The sequence below is a fragment of the Dermacentor silvarum genome, chromosome 6 (genome assembly GCF_013339745.2).
Source record: "Dermacentor silvarum isolate Dsil-2018 chromosome 6, BIME_Dsil_1.4, whole genome shotgun sequence".
Classification (NCBI taxonomy): Eukaryota; Metazoa; Arthropoda; class Arachnida; order Ixodida; family Ixodidae; genus Dermacentor; species Dermacentor silvarum.
Window position 1 is genome coordinate 173,831,160 of NC_051159.1, and position 25,782 is coordinate 173,856,941.

The 25,782-nt window shown below is 48.2% G+C and overlaps 1 protein-coding gene across 1 annotated transcript in view; it reads left to right on the plus strand.

The window, feature by feature from the left end:
- Nucleotides 1-22,211, plus strand: part of LOC119457054 (neprilysin) — a 43,351-nt gene extending 21,140 nt beyond the window's left edge. The window contains exons 3-4 of the mRNA XM_037718880.1: nucleotides 18,577-18,724; nucleotides 22,205-22,211. Coding sequence (XP_037574808.1) covers nucleotides 18,577-18,724; nucleotides 22,205-22,211 — 155 coding nt within the window. The remainder of the gene's footprint in view (nucleotides 1-18,576; nucleotides 18,725-22,204) is intronic.
- The last annotated feature ends 3,571 nt before the right edge of the window (nucleotides 22,212-25,782 follow it).

Below are 25,782 nucleotides of genomic sequence, written 5' to 3' on the forward strand. Positions count from 1 at the left end.
AAAAGAAAACCGCTTGTTTCGCGGCTGGTGGACAAGTATAAGGCCTAAGCCTACAATGCCCCAGCAAAAGTTCTCTCTTCATGAACGAGTCTTTCCGCTCTAGCAACGAGCAAACCAAGCTCGTCTGCCGAGTTCACTCCTTTCCCATCGCCCTCCCTCGGTCGGCCACATAAAGGAAGCGCATTAGGGCCTGTCTCCCACTGCGGGTGTTGAGCCCGGGGCGTCCCTCACAGCGCAGCTGGTTTAGGGGAGCCTCACAAAAGACGTCACGCGGCAGGAAACAGAGCGTACGTGCCGGGGACGCCAGCAGTCACGGTGGCGGAACCATGGCGGAATGACATTCACGTCGGCAGCCGGAAATAGCGGGAAAGAAGTCGAGTAAAGAGGGAGGCCGGCGCCCTCACAGGCTCTGCTCGCAGCGTTGCGTTCTCATACGCTATACACAACCACACCAATATATTTGATAATGATGCATCTCTTACACAAAATAGCGTGCGAGCTACGGCTTCACTAGCACATGCGTATCCACGTGCAAACGCTTGCCACAGTATCATGAAGGGCTCGTGTCACGTGCGAACTGCGCCGCTTTTACACGCCGGTGTCACCAGTCGTGCGCAGCCTGCAGACTTGCAGAAAATCTGCTTACTTCTAAAGCAGCCGGAGTTAGCGCCCGAACCACTTCCTCTTCTCTCTTCCGGATGTAATGAGCGGTCTTTCCTTTCAGCAGGGCCTCCCTGCAGAGTATGGGGCTGCAGAAAATCTTCACAGAGTAGTTTCCAGCAAAACACTGAAAGTTTTGTAGCTGATCGGTAGTTTTATCCAGATAAGTTAGAATCATCGGTTTGCTCATTAACTATGATGTTAAGGACTGTGCACACACAGTTCTAGTTAAAGCTAAAACACAGCAATAAGCTGGGGGGTTGGGGCAGTGTTACAAATGTGGGGCATTTATTATGATGTTATCGCAAATAAACATGACCATAAAGACGTTTTTTTGAAGTGGATTAGTGCGACAGACATCATGCATGGCGTAGGAGCGGTCTTCCATTTTCCACCCATTTAAATATGGCCGCTGTGGCTGATGATCGAAACTGCGACACGGTAATCAGCCAAAAAGTGCCGCAGCCACTAAGTCAGCGCTACTCGTGCGGTATTTAGTTGACGATACGCTTCTGCGAAAGAGCTTTCAAGTGGCCACATCATTTGTAAACATCGAACAAGTTGGCAGCGATACCCGAGGGTGTCAACTTTAAACGTACGTGCAAAGCAAAAAAAGCAAAGAAACAGCAATACTGAGCCTAAAAGAATTTTGAGTGTAGCAGCGCCCAACGTTCACAAGAAAAAAAAAATATATATATATATATATATATATATATATATATATATATATATATATATAATCTGCCCTGTACTCCGCACACTCATAATAGTTCTCCGCACATTCCTCGAGAGAGCAATGTGCGGTGGTCTTGTGCGGAGGTGTTCGAGCTTGTGTTCGTTCATTTTCTCTGTATTTTGTCGCGATTCGGTGCAATGAGTTCCAGCAATGTGGACCGCCAACTATAGTTCGTGGTTCCAAATTCTTCGGTATATCCTCCCGCACGACCAGCGTGCATGCCGCGCCTGCATGGCGCAAAATGAACGTCTGTGTGAGCGGGTTTACGTTAATATTGGAAACAGTGCACGAGGAATGAAATAAACGGGAAGGAGCACACAGACGCGCTTATCCGGTCTGCTTCTTTCTTTATCTTTTGTTCGTTCTTGCGCTGTTTCAAAAAATGATTGTATGTTGCGTGCCTCTCCTGCCTAACTCTCTCGACGGGATGAAATCCTACGTACGTGCGTCATTACCGATCATTGACGGCATCCATAACCCTACACTTCTTTCTTTTTTTTGCGACTGTGTGCAATTCTTAATTTCGTTGACTATTACATTTAGTTTCGTGCTGATTCGGCCTCACTTCGTGCTCACACTCTTGTGCTTTGAGCATCTTTGCATTGAGGTCAGGCATACCAGCTGACACGTTCGCCTCGCCTTTGCTTCATAGCTGTTGCGCAGTCCACCAGCTTCTCTCCGTCTGTCTGCCAATTGACGCCTTCTGAATCCTCAGTTCTTCTTTTTTTAACCATTGCATCGTATCGGTCTCATCTCGGCGATCTCTTTATTAATTTCGTATCGATCAAGCGACAAACTTCTCGGAACATTGCTGTGCTTGCTTTTGAGGATTTGTAGCTGCGAATTGCTTTGCTTTCGTGCATACATGTTCCCACTTATTCTGTTTGTCCGTTGCCTACGACCCCAATGAAATTGTCAATTGTAGCAATTTCCCTTTAGTCGCTTCGTGAAGTCGAAATTGAAATTTTTTGCTTTGTTTAATTATCTGCTTTTCTTTCAATTTTTCTCTTCAACTTCCTTTATTTTAGGGTAGCAAACCACAAGCTTCTCTTCAAATTAACCTCCTTGCCTTTCCTGTGTCTCTCTCCAAAAAATAAACGTATTGATTTCGCGCTTAATGATGTTGCTTAATGAAGGAAGAATCAGTTCTTTTGAAGCGGCTGTTATGCCCTTCACGCACTATCCCCATTATATGTTTTCTATTTTTAAGGTGTATAGGTGATGGGTAGTAATGTTGTCGGAATCGGGTTTCGTTGACTTCTTTTTTGAATGCAAATAAATGGCAGGAACTGCGTTAATGTACAATGGTAACCACTACATTGTTTTCGTAGCAGATTTTTGCCGTATGTAATGACAGGCCAAAGTAAGATCCCTCCAAAAAAATTGGAGGACGCTTAAGCTTCGCCCTTAAGAGTGGAACGCGATAGTGTTATCGGGCTCCGTTCGAGCCCAGTTATCGGGCCCCATTGTAAGCTGGCTTTTCCACTGCAACGCAGAACGTGGGAAAGCCGGCTTACAAAGGCCAAGCTTACACCGACTCCCTTAAATACGGCTTCACTTTTAAACAGAAATGCATTGCTGGGAAGACGTTTTTTCCAGGGGTATTATAAGTCGTGTTATATTAAAATGTGAAGGCCCTAGCGCCTTTTTATTATTTTATTAATTGTTTGCTATTGCCCCGACACGTGCGCGTGTCCAAAACGCATTTGGCAGGTGAAGTCCCAATTTGACCTGCCGAGGATGCGAGCGCCATCTGGATATCATTTTCGCAAGTAAACTACCTGAATGCGCAGCTGTAGGTGTGATAGGAATGCTAGAAAAGGGGTTTGTGTTTGAGTTTCCTCGTAACAGAATTATGTTTTCTCGTACATTCAAATTACAATCCGACGCCACCATGTCTGTAGGTTGTGGTCTAGTCCTACTTTACTGTTTTTCTGGCCGATTTCACTGTGAGAAATTCAATTTTATTGCGATAGCAATTATATGGACACTCCAAAGCAGATTTCTGCCGTTGGCGTCGCCGTCATCGTCGCCGTCGCCGTCGCCGTGAGGTTCCGTATGACGTCAGTGGAGATGAAATCGTCGCCGCGCGCCGCCGAACGCTGTATGTGCGAGTGAAAGGGCGCGAGGGACGCGCGCTTTCACGGGCAGTGAACGCACGGCGGAGAACAAACGCTCGTTCTACGCCGTGCTCCCGCTTAATTCTGCAGCCTTTAAGGCTGCAGAATTAAGCGTCTCTTTCCTCCTTTACAATCACCATATATGTAGAGCAAACGCGACTTCTTCAGACACGCGAAAGGCCGTGGGGGGGGGGGGGGGGGGGAAGGGACGCGACGTTTAGCTGCGGCACAAAATGCCTATTTATATAAAAACGTTGTGAGGCGAGAAGGTGGCAAAGACTTCCGACGCTGCTCGACGAGTGTCCCGTTCGCCGCCCGAGTGTTCTCCAATGGAACACCAACTCACTGCGGCGGCGGCATGCAGAGCTGTGCGCGCACCTCCTGCGGTGTGATTTCGACGTCCTCGCACTGCAGGAGGTGTACACTGTGGCCGAGGACCTGCGGCTGCCGGGATACACGGGCTACTCTGGCGCCACCACCTGCTCGACGCAGAGCTGCACGGACGCTCCCTGCCTGCAGGGTGCCCACAAGAAGGGGAAGCCGAGGACTGCCATCTACGTCCGCAGCAGCCTGGCCCACTCGGTGACCCCAGTCTCGGACGTCGTAGGCGGCGCCATGGAGTGCTGTGCTGTCACGGTACGCCTTGACAGACAGGACACGACTGTGGCGAGCGTCTACGTTCGTCCTGGACAACAGTGGGACCCCTCCAGCCTGGTGCGGCTTGCAGCACGCCTCGGCGGACATGCAGTCCTGTGCGGTGACTTCAACGCCCACCACACCGACTGGGGCAGCCGCAGGTGCACCCGCCGAGGCAGGGACCTCTGCAACGCCATCAGCTGAGCAGGCCTGGTGGTACTCAACAAAGGAGGACCCACGTACGTCCGCCGTGGGGTGAGCACAGCCATCGACCTCTCCCTCACCACCGAGCAGCGCTCCTATGACTGGGCTACAACTCCCGACACTTGGGGATCTGACCACTTCCCCATCTTGATCACCCCCGGGTGTGGGAGAAGGCCGAGGTCACGAACATACCACGTCACAGACTGGTCCCTGTTCAGGAAGCGCTGCAGTGAGTTGGAAGATGGCTGTGACCTCCTGAGTGCCATCATGGAGTGCGCCCAGGCAGCCACAGTCCAGTGCTCTGCTCTGCCCGATACTCCTGCCCCGGATCTGCTCCTGCTCAACCTCCGTGCGTCCAGGCGACGCGTGGAGCGCCGAGCAATCCGGACGGGCAATGCAGAGCACTGGACCGAATACAGGAGAGCGGATGCCCGCTGCAGACGACAGGCCAGGCGCAGAAGGAGCCAGAGCTGGGGGAGCCTCTGCGCCACCATCGAGAACCGCTCCAAGGGCCCCCTGGCCTGGCGCCTCCTAAAGTCCCTGACCGGCAGGAAGGTCAACCGCCACCCCGTCCTCGCGGTGGCTATCTCGCTGGGCATCAGCGAGGCGGCCCTGGCGGAGTTGCTAGCGGACCACTTCGCCCCCCCGGCTGCCCTCGCTGCGGCCATCCTGCCGGTCGGACTTCCCCCTGCCAACCCGCCTACCTGCCTGCTGGAGCTGCATCCGGAGTGGGCGACCAGCCAGATCGCGGCCATCTGCCAGGACCCACTGACTCTCCACGAGCTGCAGATGGCCCTGAGGAGGGGCAAGCGTCACAGTGCACCGGGAGCAGACGGAGTGACACTCCAGATGCTCCGCAACCTGGCCACCAGTGAGCAACGACGCCTGCTCGACTGCTACAACAACATCTGGTGGTCAGGACAGGTGCCGGAGGCCTGGCGCACAGCCATAGTGGCCCCCATTCTGCAGAGCAATAAGCCGGCTAACGAGCTGTCCTCATACCGACCGGTCTCTCTCACCTCCGCTGCCTGCAAGGTGATGGAGGCCATTGCTCTGGCATGGCTCGAATGGGTGGCCCGCGCCTGCGGGTTCCTCGCGGACCAGCAGACAGGCTTCCGGCGCCGAAGGTGCACTGCGGACTCCATCGCAGACGTCGTCTCCACCCTGGAGGACGCCAGGGCCAGCGGAGACCTCGCCATGCTCCTCCTCATCGACGTCAAGGGGGCGTTCGATGGCCTCCCACATGCGGTCGTCCAGCAGGCTCTGGACCTCCTGGGCATTGGCGGCAACCTGCGGCGGTTCCTGTCATCGTTCCTGAACGACCGCACCCTCAGGGTCCGCGTGGGCCATGCGAGGAGCACTCCCCGTCCGGTCGCAGCAGGCGTACCACAAGGGTCAGTGGTGAGCCCGTTTCTCTTCAACCTCGCCCTGGCCCGGTTGCCTGCTGCACTGCCGACCGACCCTCACTACAAGGTGGAGTGTTCCATCTACGCGGATGACATCGCCCTGTGGGTGCGGGGACCGCCACAGTCAAGCCGCCACGTGTGCCAGGCCCTCCAGAGAGCCCTGGACACCACGGCCGCCTACCTGGGAAGCATCGGACTCTCGGTTTCGACGGGGAAGACGGTGGCCCTCCTCGTCCACCCGAGAGCAGCGGCACGGCGCTCAGCTCCCCGGCTGCAGCTGGAAGGCGTGCGCATCCCATGGAGTACGACTGTGTCGTACCTTGGGCTGCGCATCGACCACCGGCTAACCTGGCTACCGGCAGTCGGGGCCATGCAGACCCAGACCATCAGGGTCCGCAAGGCCGTGTCGCAGCTCCTTGCCCATGGAGAGGGCTGCTCGGTGAAGTGGGCCCTGCGGCTCTACGAGGCGGCGGCCACATAACGCCTGCGGTACGCCCTCCCGCTGGTGGCGCTGCCGCCACGCCGCCTCGAAAAGTTGGAGCTGCAGCACCGGGCGGCCATCCGACTCTGCCTGGGCGTCCCCCGGAGCTCCCAGATTGCCGCTACCCTTGCGGAGGCTGGAGCATGGCCCCTGTCGCTCCTCTTCCTGCAGCAGGGGCTGAGGCACGTCGACCGCCTCCACCATGCTCCTGATGGCAGAGGCCTGCTGCGTCGCCTCCAGTCCCGGCCTTCCTCAAGGATGGGTCAGCTGTGCCGCCTCTACGAGGAGGTGGTTGGCAACCCACCGCCGAATGCGGTACAGCTGCCCCCACCGCAGAGGCCTCCTGTCCCCATCGCCACGGAGCTGCCCGGGATTTCGAAGAGGCGCTCACCCGCTTGCGCCCTGCAGCAGACGGCCGCCTGCCTCCTGGACGAGACCCTCGGAGACCACCTCCTGGTGTACGTCGACGGTTCGGTGGTACCGGACACCGGCTCTGCCACGGCGGCCTGCACGGCACCAGCCCTGCAGAAGAGCAGGCAGTGTCGACTGCCCAGACACGCCAGCTCGACTGCAGCGGAGGTGGCAGGCCTCCACCTGGCCGTCGACCTACTCTCTGAGGAGCTTCCTGGGGTACCAGCGGCCATCCTCTGCGACTCCAGGGCAGCCCTCCTCGGCCTGCAGAGGCCAGAAAGCGCCAGCCTTGGAGTCGCACTGCTGTCTACCCGGCTGACAGCGCTGCAGGACGCAGGCCACCCGGTGTCCCTGCACTGGATCCCCGCCCACGTAGGGATCCCGGGCAACGAGGCAGCCGACACCCTGGCGAAGGACGCCCACCACACCACTGTGCCCCTCAGTCGGGCCGTGACGGAGGGCGACTTCACAGGACTGAGGCTGCGGCGACACCTGGCGACCCACCACCCAGACAAACGGGTGGCACTGGGATGCCCCCCACGACCACTCCCCCAGCGAGGCCTGGCTCGCAGGGAGACCTCGCTCCTTCTCCGGCTCCGCATCGGCTGCAGCTGGACGGCAGCACGCAGCTACCGACTGGGACGAGCGACGTCCCCGGCCTGCAGCTCCTGCGGGGAGCCGGAGACGATCGAACATCTCCTGCTGGCCTGCCCGGCGTACCTCCAGCAGCGGGGCCCACTCCTGCAGGAGTTCCGCCGCCTGGGCCTCCCCTGTGGCAAGGAGGAAGATCTCCTCTTCCCCGGCCGACACCACCTTTCTGCACTTCGAGGCGTCGTGGAGTTCCTTGACTCGTCAGGGCTCTCCGCACGCCTCTAAGGACATTTCTACAAGCGGGAAGGCCTCACGGCCTCCCACTCCACCCCGGGCCTGACCGGCCTGGCACAACACCCCTGCAGACTCTGCAGCACACCAAGGCCTTCCATCTCGGCCTGATACGTGCCGCCTATGCCTGCCGGTTTTGCTTCGCCCAGCCATGGCGTCTCCACTCTATCCCTTCTTTCGCTCCCACTTACCCCTCCCCGTTGGCGCTGAGCCGTGCTCCCTCAAGGGCTGCAGAAGATAGCGCCAACCTTTCCCTTTCCCTCAAGAACCACTTACCACTTACCACCGTTCTGATCTCGCCGACAACCTCCGAGCCGCCCACAGAGGCTCCTGCAACAGTCACCAACGCCGCGCGCTTTCTGTGCGAACGCGGGCAAAACGCCGACGGCGTCGACAACAGTTCTGTGTGTTGCCGGTGCTGCTGCATGTCCAAGTTTGTACAGCTGATAAAACTACTATCCTTATTCCGTATAGCTCTCTACAAAATTGCTATCGCAATTCATGCTTCGCCTTTCGGGTGAAACTGCGACAACTTTTTGTTCACCAAAACCTTGCACCTTGTGGAGGGCCTGCGCGGTTGGGGTGGTTCGGGATGATTTTCTCCGCCACGGACTCCGACATCGCACGCCGGCGCCGCCGCCGCCGCCGGATTTTCTGCGACACGGGGCCCTTAACGCCATCGCGTTAAAAAGCGTTTCGTTAACTGACGGTACTGCGTGAGTCGCCGGATCTCAGTGGCTATGTCATTTTATTGCTGAGTACGATGCCACATGTTTAATTCTCCGCCACAACGGCCACGTTCCCATGGACGTGGAATAGAGAAAACGCTCGTACTCCTTTCTCCAGAGGCGCGTAAAAGAAATTGAAGCGGTCAACATTATTCCGTAGTCCTTATCCACCCATGTGTCCACCAGGCCTTCAAGTATAACAAGGCTGACGCAAAGCGCTAGCGCTTCTCGAATATGTATTTACAATCTTTTCAATGTGTACCGACCGAATGTAGCTGGTTGCATGACGATCTGTTTCGTTATTCCACACCGTAATCTACCAATATGAACGATAAAAATTAATCTTGAGTCGCTTAGGCATTGAGAACAATCCAAGTCTTTTATAGATGTTTAGCTACACTACACAGTGTGCTGTTGTTTATGCACCATCGTAAATTATTTTTATTGTACTGCACAAAATATCATGGCAAGAGTAAGAGAAGCAACATAATAAGGAAAACTAGAATACACTATGAGCTGGCCCGGTGTAAGATATCCTTCCTACTCACCAAGTAATAATTTCGTTTTCTACATACGTGTCTAATTCCAGCAAAAACTTTACCCAAAGCCAAAGAAATCGATAGCGCTTAATGTGCACTGACGTTAACTTAGTTATTACCGGGTAGCCACGTTTTGTGTTTAATAATCAACACAATTAAAGCTGAATGGTATGAGTACGAAGGTTGGTGTGATGAAATATATAATGAAACAAACATACGCTTACACAGCTGTGATTGCATCATATACGGAGAACAAGACAGACATAAAATCACACACACACAGTAGGAAGTGATTTAAGGCGTACCTGTGTTACCAATAAATGTCTACGTCAAAGGAGCCTCGTAAAATATATAGGGTGTCCAAGCTAAGTTTAGTCAATATGTTCGACGAAAGATCACATTTAAGAAACGCAGTGCAAGGTACAATTTTCAAACTTACGGGGTTCCTCTGACGACCGAGCACCGTAAGTCTTATAATTGTATCTGGCACCGTCTTTTTTTTTTCTTTTTCATTGAACAGCTTGGCTAAAGTTAGCTGGGACCCAGGGTATGCTGTAAAGTTCCCTAAAATAACATTTAATGCTCTGTCATCCTGTTTAAAGACAGATATTAAGTTATTTAAATAAAGATAATACATCTGTAAATCGCGTTGTGCCTCTTGGGGCACCAAGTGATATTTCTAAATATTACCTCATCGGCGCCTTCCTTTCCAACAGTCTTGTAATTCGCGCCACGATCGGATGACTTCCGGCAGCCTACACATCTGTGGCTGACCAGACATCTCGCTTTTCGTTGTCTATCCGGTCGCCTTTCTTGCTATGACCCACTTCCATCAAGGTTCTACTTAGTTCACCTTCTTTTCTGTGGCTTTTCTTTGGTTCCGAAAAGGATTCATCAAACTCGTCGATTGTGCAGTACCCAAGGCCATTGAGCCCCGATCTTTTCAGTTGATTTGTTGGCTCTTCTCGTTAAAAGCCCTCCATGATTCCCTCGAGAAATTCAAGTCTTTCTATGGAAACGGATAAAACGACTGGAATTCCTCGAGGCGCATCAGAACAAAAGTCGAAAATACGCTTGATGGTGGTTCTTATACCCCATTGCGTGGCTACAGTTCGTGGCCTTCCTTGTATTTCTTTTCTATGATTCACGCTTTCAAGTGTTCAGTGCGTGCGCGTGTTCTATAGGCACTTGTTCAACGTGCCCAAAATTTCTACGGTGTTGCTTTGACGAATTTGGATCGGTTTTCACGGCAATGTGCACACCAGAAATTAACTTTTTATTAATGGCAGACTACGCACTGTCTAAGATCCGTTTAGGCTGTACTTGCGCGTAAGAATTTTATACACTGAAGAGCGCCTAAACCATTTAGCAAGTAAGGTTCTTACTTTATTCAAAAGGCATATTATTCTTGATAAGTTATTTTTTAGGTGGGTCATGTGCGTAGTCCAATTCAGGTGCTCATCAAAGTATACCCCTAACAACTTATGCCAACCAACTCGTTCAATTATGCCACCTTGGAAAGGCAGCTTTGTGTTAGAGTCAATTACTTTATTCTTAGCCTTAAATAATATATATTTGGTCTTATCAACATGAAGATTTAGTGAGTTCTCAGGAAGCCGCATGGATAGTTCAGTAAGCCGCGGGTTTGCCTCGTCTATTACACCTGCGAGGTAAGCATCATTAAATAGAATTAAAAAATGAAGCGATTGCGACATTTAATTAGTCAACAAAAGGAAGCAGCTACTTAACATGTGCTTCATGTCGTATAACTGGGCTCCATTGCTCTTGTAGGCGGGACGCACCTAGATCGTAACATCGTCTACATATCTGGTATCATATTGACCCGCGCCTCTCCTACCACTGAAGTAGCGGTCTGGCACCTAAAAGAGAAGGAAGATTCTAGCCACGAATTTCAGCCATCCTTGCTGCAAAGTTTTGTCGTCTACTACTGCATACCGAGCTTTTTCGAAAAAGCCCCCTAGGTGGCCATCAGTGGCGTCTGAAAGAATCAGACAACATGGAAATGACGTCAGAACAATCAACCGAATACGCAGCGCCGTCGCCGAACATTCCGAAGACGCCGACCGCAAGATTTCTTTCCAAGAATCCAAAATCCTTCAAACAGAGACAAATTTGCGAAAAAGGCTACTACTGGAGTCATGGCACATTCAGAATACGACGGGTAATATAAAACGCGTGAAAGGCATCCTTTCTTCTTTGCATGTTCATGGCCTTGCAGACGCGACGAAGGGAAGGACCCCCTGCTCTAGATCACCAACACCAAAACATCTCGTCCCCCTCCACCCCCCGCCCCTCATCAACGGCATCGTCGGGTTAATGAATTCCCTTATTTGGTTGGCGTCACTCTCGAAGTCTTAATCAATTTTCCAAACCAGACAGGTAATTCTGTCAAAATGTTTAGCTTCAGGCTCGTACCTTTGTATGCGCTGTGCTTTCGCCACTCAGTTTCCGTTGAAGCGATAGACCGCACGAACCTTCGCTCGCTGCTTCTAACGCGCTTGCTCACAGCGGTTGTCTGCGGTCATCGAGTGTGATCTATTCATGTTTCCTTGTGCGCACTGACACCGTGCTTGTTAATTCAGTTAGTAAGCGAATGTGTCTAAGTTTATACAGCCTATAAAACTACTATCCTTACTCCGTATAGCTATCTACCAAGTTGCTATCGCAATTGATGCTTCGCCTATTGGGCAAAACTGCAACTTAAAAAAAAAAGAAAACATCAACCTGTGTTTAAGGAGATGACATACCAGGTTTGCGTCCTTACATGCGCACGCGCGCAATGAAAGAGTCGTTCAGGCAATTTACGAGAATTTCAAGTCCGCATATGTTAACTCGGCAGAAGTCTCCAATGTATTTGTTTTTCACTTCAACAAATAAAAATAAGAACCCCCATAAAGAAGTCTGTTTTTCCTGGAGCCGGGAGTCTTCCGAGAAATGATTTTTTTCCACCCTTACACTATACGGAAAAGGAATGGTGACTTAGCTTCGAAGCTTTCTTCTTTATTCTCGAAAAAAAAACTTTATTTATTTGTTGTCTCCAATGTACATTTCGCACCAATGCATGTTTTTCTTTTAATCTGTTGTATTTATGTAGACATAGCGCGTGCGTAGTTATGAATAAATGTAACAGGAAAGAAAGTAAATAAGAAAATAAAAGGGTGGAGGGGGGGGGGGTTGACGTAGCGCAGTCGGTGAACATTTTCTCTCGAATGGTTCCAGTTTATTTTTTTCTTTCTTTTTCAATCTGGTGACCCGTAGAAGTCGTATGCACTGACACGGAAACCTTTCCGCTTACTCGCGGCCAAAACGAAGCGGATGCAAAACGTGTTCCGAGTGAAGGCAAACGCCACTGCTCTGATTATTTTTTGTGCCCACACAGGCAATGATAGTGCGAAATATACTTAAAGAGAAATGAATTCCTGCTTTTTAAAAACAAAGCAAACTTCTTTTGAAAGCCTACACCGTGATTTCTAAACGAGAGAAAGAGATGCCAGACTGAAGGCTGAAAAAAAATACACTTTTCTTGAAAAAGTACCGATGACCTGCTGAGAAAGTGAGTTCTGTTTGGAAGATGTTACGACAGATATCGAAATTTCGTTGCCTACTTTGTTAGTCGGACACTATCGAGTTTGTGGTGTTGCACATTAGATTGCGCACACAGGTCCGCAAAAGAGATGCTTCCATTCCTCTCTCAAAATGCCGGAACACACCCCACGAGTCTTCGTCGGTAGGCGTGCTGGTGCGGGCTAGGAGAATTGTTTAATGCCGAAAGCTCACTCGCAAAACTTTTAGTATGGGTATGATATTGTACTTCGGCACCTTTTCTAGTTCTCAGCAAAATATCCAAATTCAAAGGAACACTGTAGTTGCCTGTGGGGTCTTTTTTTCACGTAAACGCGGTCATCTGCCACCCATTCTAGCTCCAGGGTTAAAAGCATCGCTGTGTTTTTTTTTTTTTTTTTCAGTGGAGCTACCTGTGAGAACGACTGTAACTGCAACACCTTCCTTATTTTATTTCGCCATCTTTCTTTCTTTCTTTCTTTCTTTCTTTCTTTCTTTCTTTCTTTCTTTCTTTCTTTCTTTCTTCCTTTATTTCTTTCGTCTATTTCTAACTCACCCCCCCCCCCCCCCCCCTAACCCCGTGAAGGGCGGCAAACCGGAAACTGTCGTCTGGTTTACCTGTCTCTCTTTCTGCGCCCTGAGGCATTCCGGTAGTCATGTTTCCATGGAATATGCAAGAAAACGTCGTTGTTGTTTGGAAGGCGTAACAAAAGCTTAAAACTTGTGCATCCGAAAGTGCCGACAAAAAAAGAAAGAAAAGTTCAATAGCCAATAAAGACTACCCCACATGATGGAATAAAACCACGGGTTTTATCATTTTGAGGCACTCAAAGGCTATACTAAATGTTTGATTGATTTTCTGTGTATATAAAGCATTCCCTTTAGGCAAAGAGAGAAACACAGAAAAAAAAGACGAGATATTGCTTGCTCGTTCGTTTAAATCGTTCCGCTCCACTCTCCGTAACCTCTATTGCGGGATGCACAGCATGTGTACTTTCGTTAGCCGCTCAGAAACATAACAGGAAGACTGTGCGCGGAAGTTCATCGATCAAAAAAAAATGTTAACTTTTCAGCTGTCGATGAAGCTAATTATATGTGCTTGTGCTATTAAAATCTGAAATGGCAGCGATTCCGATGGACTTCTTCAGCGGAACTGCAGCGAGGCTGTTTATGGCTAGGGTTCCGAGGATTTTTCGCGTGCGTAAGCAAAACCTCAGGTCCCGCGCGAACGCGCTCGTGCCACTGCTCGCACGCTCGTCGTCGCCTTCTTCTACAGCTGGCTCGTCAGTGTGAACGTGCTCGCGCCACTGCTCGGGCGTTCGTCGTCATCTTCTACAGCTGGCTCGTCCGCGTCCCTCGCAAATGCATTTTGAGTAGGTTAGTTATCAATAGGCGCCATACTAAAGGTCAATAGACTCCAAGGTAGTTGATAAAGGTTTCTAAAAGATTTTACACTGTGCGACCCACGTCAGCCATGTCTACGTTCAGCCATTTTGTCGGCGTATGGAGAGGCGGCGTATAGTCCGGACTTCTGAGGAGCAACGGGCCTATGAACAGTGATGGCGAGAGCAGATGCGAGAGTGCAATCGGTTACGGCGGGCCGCAAACACCAATTGCCCATCGATCAAGATAAATAATGGCCACCAATCAAGAGAATAAATGTGTTCGTACCTTTGTTCAAATTCTGTGACTGTGTCGTATGCAGAACAGCTTCGCTGGTCATCCACCTTCACAGAGTGGGATGGCTCATGATTTTTCTTTTTGCCTTTAAGAGAAAGCTTTGTTCCTTTAAGGAAAGAAAGAAAAATTTATATTCAGAGAGAGAGAAATAACTTTATTTTGTCCAAAATGTGGTTAGAGGAGGGGGTAATGACTAGAAGCCTCCCCCGTCCCCCCTTTAGACGGCGGCCGGCAGCCCCTGAGCCGCGGCGGCGTCTTCAGCCATTTGGACTACTCTCGCTTGAACATCTGGGTCCGAGCTGAGCAACACGGCCTCCCATTGCTCCTTATTTCTTATTATTAAACTGGGTTGTTGTGGTCTTGAACAGTTATTGTTATATTGTTTCTTTGGGCATGCCCAGATTATGTGTTGAAGATCTGCTCGGTTGTTACAATGCTTACATATGTCTGTGTATACATCTGGGTGATAGTGACTGAAGGCAATGGGGTTGGGAAAAGTGTTTGTTTGTATTAGCAGCCAAGCCACTGATTGCCACTTGTTTAATGAACAATGTGCTGCCGGATATCTAGCCCTGGCTAGTCTGTAATGATCAATGATTTCCCTAAAGGAAACCAGCCTATCTCTGCCCGACCGGCGGATTGCGAATGCGTCCGTGTTGGTGTTGGTGACGTCGTCTCGGTCTGCGAAACCTCGAGCCGCGTCATGCGCATTCACGTTGCCTGGCAGGCCAGAGTGGGCTGGTGCCCAGATGATTTGTATTCCCCTTGCTCGGTCTCCGTGGAAACCAGCCTGGAGGATTTTTTGCGCCTTTGGCGAGATGCGTCCTTTAGCGTAATTTAATATGGCGGTCTTGGAATCACTTATTACAATTTTATATTTGGGAGAAGATGTCATTGCTAGTGCAATGGCGACCTCTTCGCCTACCTCTGGCGTTGTTGTTAGGATTGTGGCTGACGCAATTGCATGTCCTCGATTATTGACTACTGCCACTGCCATGGCATCTTGATGTTCGTAGTCGGCTGCGTCTACATAGAGCACATTTTTAGAATTACCAAACCTGCTTCTTAATGCTTTGGCTCTTTCGTTTCTTCGTTCTTCGTTGTGCGAAGGATGCATGTGTTTGGGTAACGGGGGTATATATAGGTGTCTCCTAATGTCCGCAGGTATATCTGTTTTGATGTCAGTTCTGGGTTCATAGTTGATGTTCAGTGATTCCAGAATATGTCTTCCAGTTCGACTTTTGGAGAGCCTCTCCATCTGGGCAGTTCTGTGAGCTTCTATCAATTCTTCTATGGTGTTATGGAGCCCCAGCGCTTCAAAACGTTCATTCGAAGTGGAGACCGGGATCCCCAGAGCTTGCTTGTAGGTTTTCCTAATCATGACGTTGATTCTTTTCTTTTCTTCAGTTTTAAGGTCTAAGAATGGCGCTACGTAGACGATCCGGCTGAGAACAAAGGTTTGAATTAGTCTGATCAAGCTATTTTCTTTCATACCGTGATGTTTGTTTGCTATGCGTGAAATAAGACGCGTTGTCTGATATGTATTGCTTTCTGATGGTTTCAATATTGTAGCCGTTGTTCTGAATCCGCATACCGAGGATCTTTATACTTGTAACCAGTGGTATGGGTTGTCCTTGGTTTGCGAAGAGCTGTATATTGGGGACTTCGGTTTTCTTTTTCCCTCTTGACGTTGGCTGGTATAGCAGGAGCTCGGATTTCTGCGGGGAGCATCCCAGACCTCTCGACCCAACGTATGCTTCTACCGCATCAATCGCCTTTTGCAGTGTGTCCTGAATATGACCATCACTGCCTCCCGCTATCCATAGCGTAATATCATCGGCGTATAGGCTATGATTTAGATCTTCAATGTTATTAAGTATTTCTGGGAGGCCTATCATGGCGACATTGAAGAGAAAAGGCGAGAGGACAGAACCTTGCGGCGTACCTCTGCTTCCCATCTCTAGTTCGTCCGACGCCACTCCTCCTATTGTTAAAATTGCTCTTCTGTCAGATAGAAAGTCTTTGATGTATTCGTACGTCTTACGCCCAACTCCTAATTTTTCTAGGTTTTCCAATATTGCTTCATGTTTCACATTGTCAAAGGCCTTGGTTAGGTCTAGTCCCAGTATGGCCCTGGTATCCATCCGGGAGCAGCCGTTTCCGTCTATTATTTGGTGCTTAATTCTCAGCATTATGTCTTGCGTCGATAATTTCGGGCGGAAGCCCACCATTGTGTGTGGAAAGGCTTCTCTGTTTTCCATGTATCTGTTTAATCTGTCGAGGACCACGTGTTCCATCAATTTCCCAATGCACGAGGTCAGCGAGATTGGTCTGAGGTTGTCAAGCTGTAGTTTTTTGCCTGGCTTCGGGATCATTACGATTTTTGCTGTTTTCCACTGTTTCGGAATTTTGCCTCTTTCCCAGCAGATGGTCATGTATTTGTGAGAGCTTCAATAGACTGATCGTCCAGGTTACGAAGCATCTTGTTGTAACTCCGTCTAGGGCCGGAGCAGATTTTGTGCGGAGATTATGAATAGCCCCTCGTACCTCTGCCACGGTAAAAGGACGATCGAGTGCTTCGTTATATGCCCCTGCGTATGCCTTTAGATTTTCTTTGGGATTGGATCCTATGTATTTGTCTTGGATTTCTTTAATTAACTCCTTGTCCGTACCAGGGTAATTATGGATTATCTTGCTTAGATTGTGCTTTTGCGTCGTCTTGCTCTTATCTGGATCAATTAGATGTCTAAGAACATTCCATGTTTTGGCGAGACCAATCTGTAAATCCATTTCTTCGCACGTGCTGTACCAGTTTTGTCTGGTTAGTTGGTGCGCGTAATTTTCTATGTCCTGATTTAGCCTTGCAATGCGTCTTCGTAGGTTACGATTTAGCTTTTGTTTGCTCAATCGTCTTTGCAGGCCTTGTTTCGCTTCCCACATGTGTAGGAGCTTCGCGTCGGCTTGCTTTATCTCTGCTTCCTCTGGTATGGTCTTAGTTGCCTGGTCGACACATTTGTGCAGCTGTTCAACCCAGGATTCAATGTCTTCAATGTCCTTGGGTTGCTGCTGTTTTCTTCGGATTCGCGTTCAGCCGTTCTTATTTTCCTGAATTCATCCCATTCGGTGATTCTTATTTGGTTGCCTTCTCTGGGCTTGGTTGTTCCTGCAACTAGTGTGGTGGCCACTATGTAGTGGTCACTTCCTAGGTTTTCCTGTAGATTTAGCCATCCCGCATCAGCTTTAGCATTTTTTACAAATGTCAAATCTGGCGTTGTGTCCGTACACACGCTGTTCCCCAGCCTGGTGGGATGTGCTGTGTCGGTAATCAGAGTAAGACCCTCTCGCTGAACGTCCTGCCATAGACGTCTTCCCTTCACCGTTTCCAACTTGTAGCCCCAGGCGGGGTGGCGCGCATTGAAATCTCCTGTTATTATTAAAGTGTGCTTTTTTGCTATATCTAGCGCCTTTCGGAAAAGATTCGCGAAGCTATGTTTTTTCTTAGGATTGCTGTATATGTTTAGTACGAAGAGACTGTTCTTGTTTCTGTTTTTTGCCGATATAATTTCAACGAAAACGTGGTCGATGTATTCTGTGCCTATATCATGTCGGATGACCGGCAGATTGCGTCGGACCAGTGTCGCAACCACAGGCTTGTTGTTACTTCCATCCATATTGGCCAGGTCTCCTTGACAGAATGTTTTATATCCCGATAATTTGGCAGTGCATCCGGTTTCTTGCAGGCAGATTGCGTCAGGCACTGGCCCCATAACTTTATTATCTACAAACTGTTGCAGGTTTCCTCGTTTCCTACGAAACCCGCGACAGTTCCATTGCCATATTGTATAAGTGTTATTAGTAGCCATGGTGACGTTATTGGCTATCCTTTGTAGCCCTGTTTACGTCAGCTGCGGTTGGCCTAGAGTACGGTTTTTGGGTCTTAATGGGACCGACTTGTCCCCCCATGCCTTCCGTATGCGTAGCATTTTCTAATACAGCAAGTCTGGCATTAATATTTCCCATGTATTTGGCCATCATTCTTTCTATGCTTGCATTTATCCCTTCACTAATGGAGCTACTAAGAATTTCTAGTTTGCGATCCGTCTCCTCACTAAGCAATTGTAACTTTTCATCAAGAAACTTTTCGTCTATGTACTGTGGTTGTGGCGGCTTGGCTACTACTTGTTCTTTCTGTGTTATTTCGGCAGTAGCCCTCCTTTTCATGGGAGGGGATGCGGAATCTTGGTTAGCGTTAGCTACAGGCCTCTTCTCTTGACTTTCTTGAATCTGTGTGGTATCCATCTTATTGTTGTCATCTATCTGCTTCTTGTTTCTAAGCTTGGTGATCTCTTCCTTAAGTAATTTGTTTTCTTCTAACGAAAGATGTAAAAGCTTTTTAAGTTTGCCCAATTCTGCTTGTACCTCGGCTAGTGCATCGTTTTGCGTATGCTGTGTGGAGCTCTGGGAGACCGTGTTTGCCCAGCTCACCTTATTTGGTTGGTCTTCTCCTTGAGGCGCCTCGGTTGTCCCGTTCCTTGATTGGGACTTGGACCTGGATCTTGACCTGGATATTGACCCGGATCTGGACCTGGACTGCTGTCTCCACGGTGATCTCGACGCCCGTGTGCTGGCAGTGGTTCCGTCGCAGCTCGGCCCTTTGAGGTCGGTGGTCGTTTTCTTGTTGCTGTCGTTTTGTGCTTTTTGCGCGCTGTCCGAAATGGGTAGGCGGGGGAAGGATTCCGATCGTTCCCTTACTGTCTTTAATATGCCTGGATTGTTGAATTTTCCCTCGGCGAGGCGTTCTTGTGCTTTCTTCTTCTCGAGTTGCCGTTTCTTCAAGAGAAATGGGACCTGGTAGCGCTGGCTGCATCCCTTGTCTCCTGTACGGTGGTCCTTACTACATAGGGCGCACTTGGGATCACAGCTATGGCTCTCCGGCGGATTCTTGTATCCACAGTCCGTGCATATTTTGTTTTCCTTATATTCAGAAGTTTTTACAGGGTAAATCAAGTATCTTGAGTAAACATCTTCAGAAGTGACAGATAAAGATGTCAGGTTGCTATTATCGTACCAGGAAAAAGTGGCAACGTGGCAGTTATGAGAATCTCGTCGCTTTTAGCATTCTGGCGTTTCATTGACATTATTGTAAGAAAACTAAATCAGAAATAGACCGCTCATAGGGGATATTTTTCATAATTTACCTTCCACAAAACAATTAGGCCACATATTTAAGGTAAACATAACCGGCTAAGGTGATGGAACAAACAGGGAGATTAGTTTGCGAAGCATTACATAAGAATTGTGGCCACTGAGTTTCATCGGAACGTCTTTCGATGTGCCTTTTTCCGGCAGCCCTTTACGGCCCGTATGCCTTCCTCATTGCTTGAATGCGACCCGCTGCATACCGAACTATTCAAACTCCGATAGTTTTATGGCCCAGTCCACTTTCGTCTGAAAAGAAGTATTACAGAAACAAGTGTCCGTATTCTGGGCCACGGAAGCAATTAGTGCACAGCCAAACACAAAGAAGACATTCTTGCATATTCTGCTGGAAGGCTCTGCCCTTTGTCGAGGCCTGCCAGTGATTTCCTCATTCTTATGTTCAAGGTTTTGAGGCCTCCGTTGCTACAGTATGTCGGATTATCGACCAGCGAAAAAAAGCTTGGCAGTGTTGCCGCTTTAGTGCTTGTTTTTTTTTTTTTTAAGTTTCGCTCTTTGTACGGAATGACGTGCCAGCGAGAACGGACGGGACATCTGAACGAAAAGAGCGAGAGCTATAAAAGTATCAAATGCTTATTTTTATATAATTTATGAAATGCGTCAACTTGATAATCTTCCGCGAACTATTATTGTTCCTTCCGAATAGTATTAAGCATACTTTCTTTTTATGTGCGCGAGAAACAAAATGTTTCCTCTACATGAGCATTATGTCAATTTATTCTGAAAATTTTCCGTGGGCACATGTACTTGGCTTGCAACATTTACATACAATTTAGAGATCATAAAACGTACTGCCTATCGAGTATTAAAAATTCGGCGTTGCCATCTAAATCCATAATATCGCTATGATAGACGCCATGCGTGGATCCGCTTATAAAGTTTGCTCATCCGAGCTATTTTACGTGCGCTCAAAACTCGATGGCCCCGAGCTTTACATGCGACCACGGAATTCCAGTCGGGATGCATCCTTGAGCGCCGAGAATTGAGCCCGCCGTCTTCTGTTGCACAACACAATGCCGTGGCCGCTAAGCCCAGCAGAGCCGACAGAAAGCGCTGTTTACCTCAGATGTGGACAATTGTGCAAATCCTTATCGGAATGTCGACAGTATGCTTTACAACCCTCAATATTGTGTTTTTCGTTTGCTCAGCTACCCTCTTAAATTAAACAAAACAGCCTTTTAACACGACTGCAATCGCACCTGTCAAAGTAAGAAGCAAACTCTGTTAGCTAGACCATAATAGAAGAAAATTGCACATTTAGGAGACATTTGTTTGCTCATTTCTTTTCTGCTGACAGGTGTCGTTCTTCTGTGTTCATAAATGTTGTAATTCAATTAGTAAGTCCAAGTAATTTTCCCTATGTTGTCCTTGGTGTCATTGTGTGTTGGCTTCCTACGGTATGATTATTTCGACAGCACTTATACCACATTTGTGGCGCGTTCGCGCCGTGGTCGTTGACGCCTGTGCCGCCGCCGTGGTGCTGTCCAGCTATCTCGGCACATACGCGGCTCGCGCGCGGTAAGTGAAGGGTTTCTAGAGACGCGGAGTGCATTTGGCTGCAAAAACGAACGAAGCTACTGTGCGTGCGCACTGGTTTGAGCGGAATAAACGGTAAACGTCCAGCTAACCTTATCTAATATTTATCTGGCTGCTGAGTAACGCTGAAGGATATCCGTTGCCATCATTTCGTGCACCCTCCAGGTGTGACGCCTCGCTCCACATTACGCCGGCATTTTGAGATGCCTGGTAGAGCTGCCAGGGCGCTGTTCCCTCTGCTCATCATCAGTTGCCTTTCGTGTGGTGCGTCGCCCGTACACGTCACACCCGCGTTTACTTAGAGCATCGTCCGAGGAGTACGAGTGCTACTCCAGCCCTTACTATCTCTATCAACGATTCGCCCTTCTGGCTAAACTTCCATGTAGAACATCGCGATGCCAGACTTTTGTAAGGAGTGTACGAAATTGATAATTTTAAGTTATCCTGTTGGTGCAAATACCACCTAGCCTGAACTCTGCATAAAGCCCTAGAGACGCCATAAGGCCAATACATGCTGTTAATAAAGCTCCAACTTCTGTTTTATTTCTGCAATCCAACTTACAGGTTCATAACGCCTCGAGGTTCGAAGCGATGATTGCTGAATGAGAGGCCATTCGAGTGAATATTTTGCTACAGATAGTGGACAGCTCTTATAACTATGTTTGAACGGCTGTCTGCTTGTAGTAAATCCTGGCCTGGGTTTTTTTTGTTTTCTTCAGCAACCGGAGTGTTCAAATCACATTTTTTTGCAGTTGCTCTCTGCGCTGAGGAAATAAAATGTGGTGCCTCATCCAGAAACGCTTGCTCCTCTTCCATTGTGATTAACTTGCAGAAACTCTCATCAAAGGGCAATTCATATTCAAGCTCGATGCCTGGATCTTTAAATGGAGCTATATTTTTGGACAACTTATCCCGTTATTCCTACTCCGTTTTGCTGACAAAACCCCAAATATCTTGTGAATTCCCTCCGCTACTGGCCCTTTTTAATGGACTAAAACCTCAGCACGGCGCGTTTTTCTAGCATCTTGCACTTAATCGAGTCCTTGCTTGGTTTATAGAGGCTATTTCTCGACATTTATTGAGTTTTGTTCTTTTCTGGAGAATATTGGCTCGATTCGATCAGGCTCTTTTCTTGTTTTGGTTTTCCTTCGTTCTGACAGAGAACATTTGCATCACGTAATTCTTGAAAAATTGCCGATAGATCATTCGATTGCACAAAACTGAACAAAGAACAATCTCGCCACAACAGAGGCGCATTATCCCAACCAGAACAACGCCAAAAAGACAGCATCTCTAAGAGGTTACACCATTTATCTTTAGCTCTCCTGGCACTCTTGAACTTTGGGGGATGACCCATGTTCTTTTTTGTTTGTTTGTTTTTTGCAGGAGGTAAAGGTTTAGCTTTTCGTTGTGACATCTCTACTCAGGCCAAGTCCTGAAATTGTGTCGCTTTCTGATGACTTCCTGTTCTTTCACAGCCAAAATCGCCCGATTGAATGCTTTCTCGGTCCCGGTTACAGCAAATTCATTTAGTTGCGCTTTTCTTGCAGCCTCAAATATCAAAACACATTCCCAAATAATTTCTCAAACTTTGCCATCGACCTGACCTGGCAGGACCTTGCTTCTTTTAGGTTGTTTTAGGGCAAGCGTGCAATGGCAAATGAAGTTCTAGGATATATGCCCAAGCAAGTGGAGTTTTACGACTCGTAGCGAAACAGCTTGCATAATACTTTCATCTCTCAACAGCATTCGAGTTTGAGTAAAATTCCACAAACTGCAGTGTAAAGAAGCATTTCAAAAAGGTCCTTTATATGACCTATTTTTACGATATTATCATAAAGGGCAGAATACTCGGCTGGAATGCTATCATTCATTTTGATGATGTCCATGCAACAGCAACCTCGTTTCTTGCTGTGGGTCTGATGTGAAGCGAGCGATATGCAATCATGAATTTTGTCAGGACCAGTATATTATATGTAATTTATCAGTGATGACTCGTTCATTCATTTCACATCATTTATCTGCTTATCATTCTGCATTCGTTTGTCTCAATTTCGTCTCTCTCTCTCTTTTTTTTTTTTGATGATGCCAAGTCGATTTTTTTTAGTTATTATTCCAATTTCTTTCTCGCTGCCTCTGAAATCTTAGAGCATAATAAATAAGAGCAGTTGAATTTCATCTGAGAAAGCTGCTATATTATTTATTAATTTTATTAAATGGGAAGTTCGTGCTGAAAATTTAGGGGACAAAGAATGATTCAAGAATTAACTATTAGCTTATTTCCTCTCTGTGCTTCCCTAAGTTAATGGCACTACAGAATATCATGAACAGTGAGATCGCCTAATAAATGCGTACGAACCATCTGTAATTTTAGATATTATGGCTATTTGGCTATTTTGTCCCCGCGGTGTCTTCGGTCAATAAATAGTAAACGACGCGCGGCGACAATAGAGTAGCTAAGATACTAGTGGATCAAGAATCTTGTTTACATGAAACAAAAAACATATTTCCATTTACTAAGACTTCCGCTGCCCCATTCAACATCCCACCATGTGTTTAATAAAGGCAAGAATGTCAAAGAAAGGAGAGAAATACACTTGTACCTCACCAAGTGAAAAAAAAGCAGAACTAAATTGCAGGCTTTTACCTCTTAAAGCCAGAATATGATCAATAGAGACACAAAACATCGTATGCCATAGATAATGGCGAATGCCACTGGTCACTCTTGACAAGGTACCTGAACATTTGAGCGAGTGCTTGCATCATGAAAAATCATACAGCTCGCGCTATATCACGGAGTTAACATGTCACATGATCCCGCAGATGTGAACATATGCGCTGTTAGACTTTTCGGGCCAAGTAGCCGAGTTAGTAGGCCCGAAACAACCAGAGGGAAACAGAGCCTGCTGTGAATAAGCCACTCAAAATTTCTCAGCAGTGCATGATTTCTTATCTTAGTTCAACCTGCACCAATTCGACAAGCAGCAGTCAACGTCCTTCAACGTACCCTTAGAGCACCGTAGCTCTGCTTTTAGAGCCCTCGGCAGAAGCAGTTTTCTTCACACTGGTCTCAACTGTCACTCATTCTCTGTTAAGAAGTACCAACTGTGGGCTGGTATTTTGTATACGATGCCTTTCCGATGCTAATGCCTTTTCGCGCTTTTCGCGCTTGGTCAGTGGTCAGAGCGACGGTTCGCTCACGTTATGAACGGGATCAGCCGGCCGTGAGCGGTGGATGATAAAACTAGCATAGAGTGAAGGATAACGCATCGCTACAAAATACCGGCCGTGGTCAGCAGTTGCGTTGGCTTATTTGTACAGAGCAAGGTGAAGTGTAAGTTTTATTGCTTGCCTTTGAGCTGCTGATTACCAGTGACTCTCTCTACTGCGATACATCTATGATGTTGACGGAAAAGGGCACAACCTATTTGCAAGTCTTTTGCGACAATGGCAGGGGCAAAAGCATAAAGATCAGCTGCCCTAGGTAATATCGCCAGCGTTAAATATCATTGCGTCTGTGTGCCCGTTTTTCGGGGTTGCCGCCAAGCTTGTTGAATTTATGCCAGGGTACACAGGACAGCACCTAATACTAAGTCATAAAAGCTATCTATTAAGCCCTTTAGCACACCACTTGCCGGCTTACCATTTTTCACCAACATATTCTGCAGTGACATCCCCGTCAAGCATTTCATAGCTGCATTCGTTCGCGGCTTGGTTTGGTGGAGCCACGTTGAGCCTGAAAGAACGCCGTCGCACTTTTCACCCTTTGGTTCAAAAAAACTCATTTTGCGTTCTTCACTAATTTGTTACAGCAAAAGTGTGACAAGAGGCATGCGTCAAGATTGAAATAATTTGTGAGTGTTACAAATTGCCTGCGCTTTTTTATTTCATGGAGAAAGTTTTGACAACAGCAACACTATTAAATATACTTAAGAAGCAAAGATGATTGCGTAAGATAGCACGCAGTTTTCAGGTAGCACGCAGCCACCGCATGGCAGCTTCCAAGCCCTCAGCTCACGCGTGTACAGCGGTGAACTGCCACCTCCAAATTAGCGTGGCCTGGCTCGAGCTGTGCCTTTTATTAAAATGTGCTATTTTCTACATAATGATGCGCCTTCCAGAGAATACAAGTATTTGACGCAGTTTAGGTCAGGTGCCGTGATTATCTGGGCTAAAACATTACTGCCATTTCCAGCACAAGTGGTGCTTCTATGAGTACGCTGCGCAAATACGCCTCAGATTTTCCTCGGTATTTAGAATTTAATATCACGGGGAATGCACGAATTCGAACGCATTATGGCATGTTCACGCAGCCTCATTTTATTAAGTGTGCAACAAGTTTTTCGATATGTGGTTCCCGCAGTCATCCAGCCGAATATATTTTGCCTTGCGCAAGGCGAAAGATTGTCGTCGCAGGCCAGGCTGCTTTGTACCATTCCCCAGCCGTAGGGGCTACGAATACAAACAAAAAAAAATCATTGGAGGGGAGAGGAGAGCACGTAACCGCTTTTGCCAGGTTGCCCTGCTAAGACCTGTGCTTGCTAATTTGCACATACTACGGACGCTGCTAACGAACCTAGTTTTCGGGGTAGAGAAAAATGCGATGCTCACTTGCAAAGACCACTGCATGCACTTCACTTATATGTGCCGCTATGTTTTTCCATATTCAGCGTATACACCCAGCACTCATTTACGCCGGAAGTGGGAGGTACAGAGTGAAAAAAAAGAAAGGAAACGCTGACGAGTTCAGGGCATTGTGTCCCTCACTGGATGTCTCGCAGTCTCGCTCTTGTGGACGCATACAGCGAACATAAAATATGCACTGAATGAACTGAGGACCTACGTGGTGACCGGGATCCCTCTCAACACGGAGGGGGAGAGAAAAGACGGCGCAGAGGCTTTCGGCACACTCTTAGGAGCAGCTGCGTCAGCGTGGGAACAGGCTGCAGTCGCGGCGTGGCTTG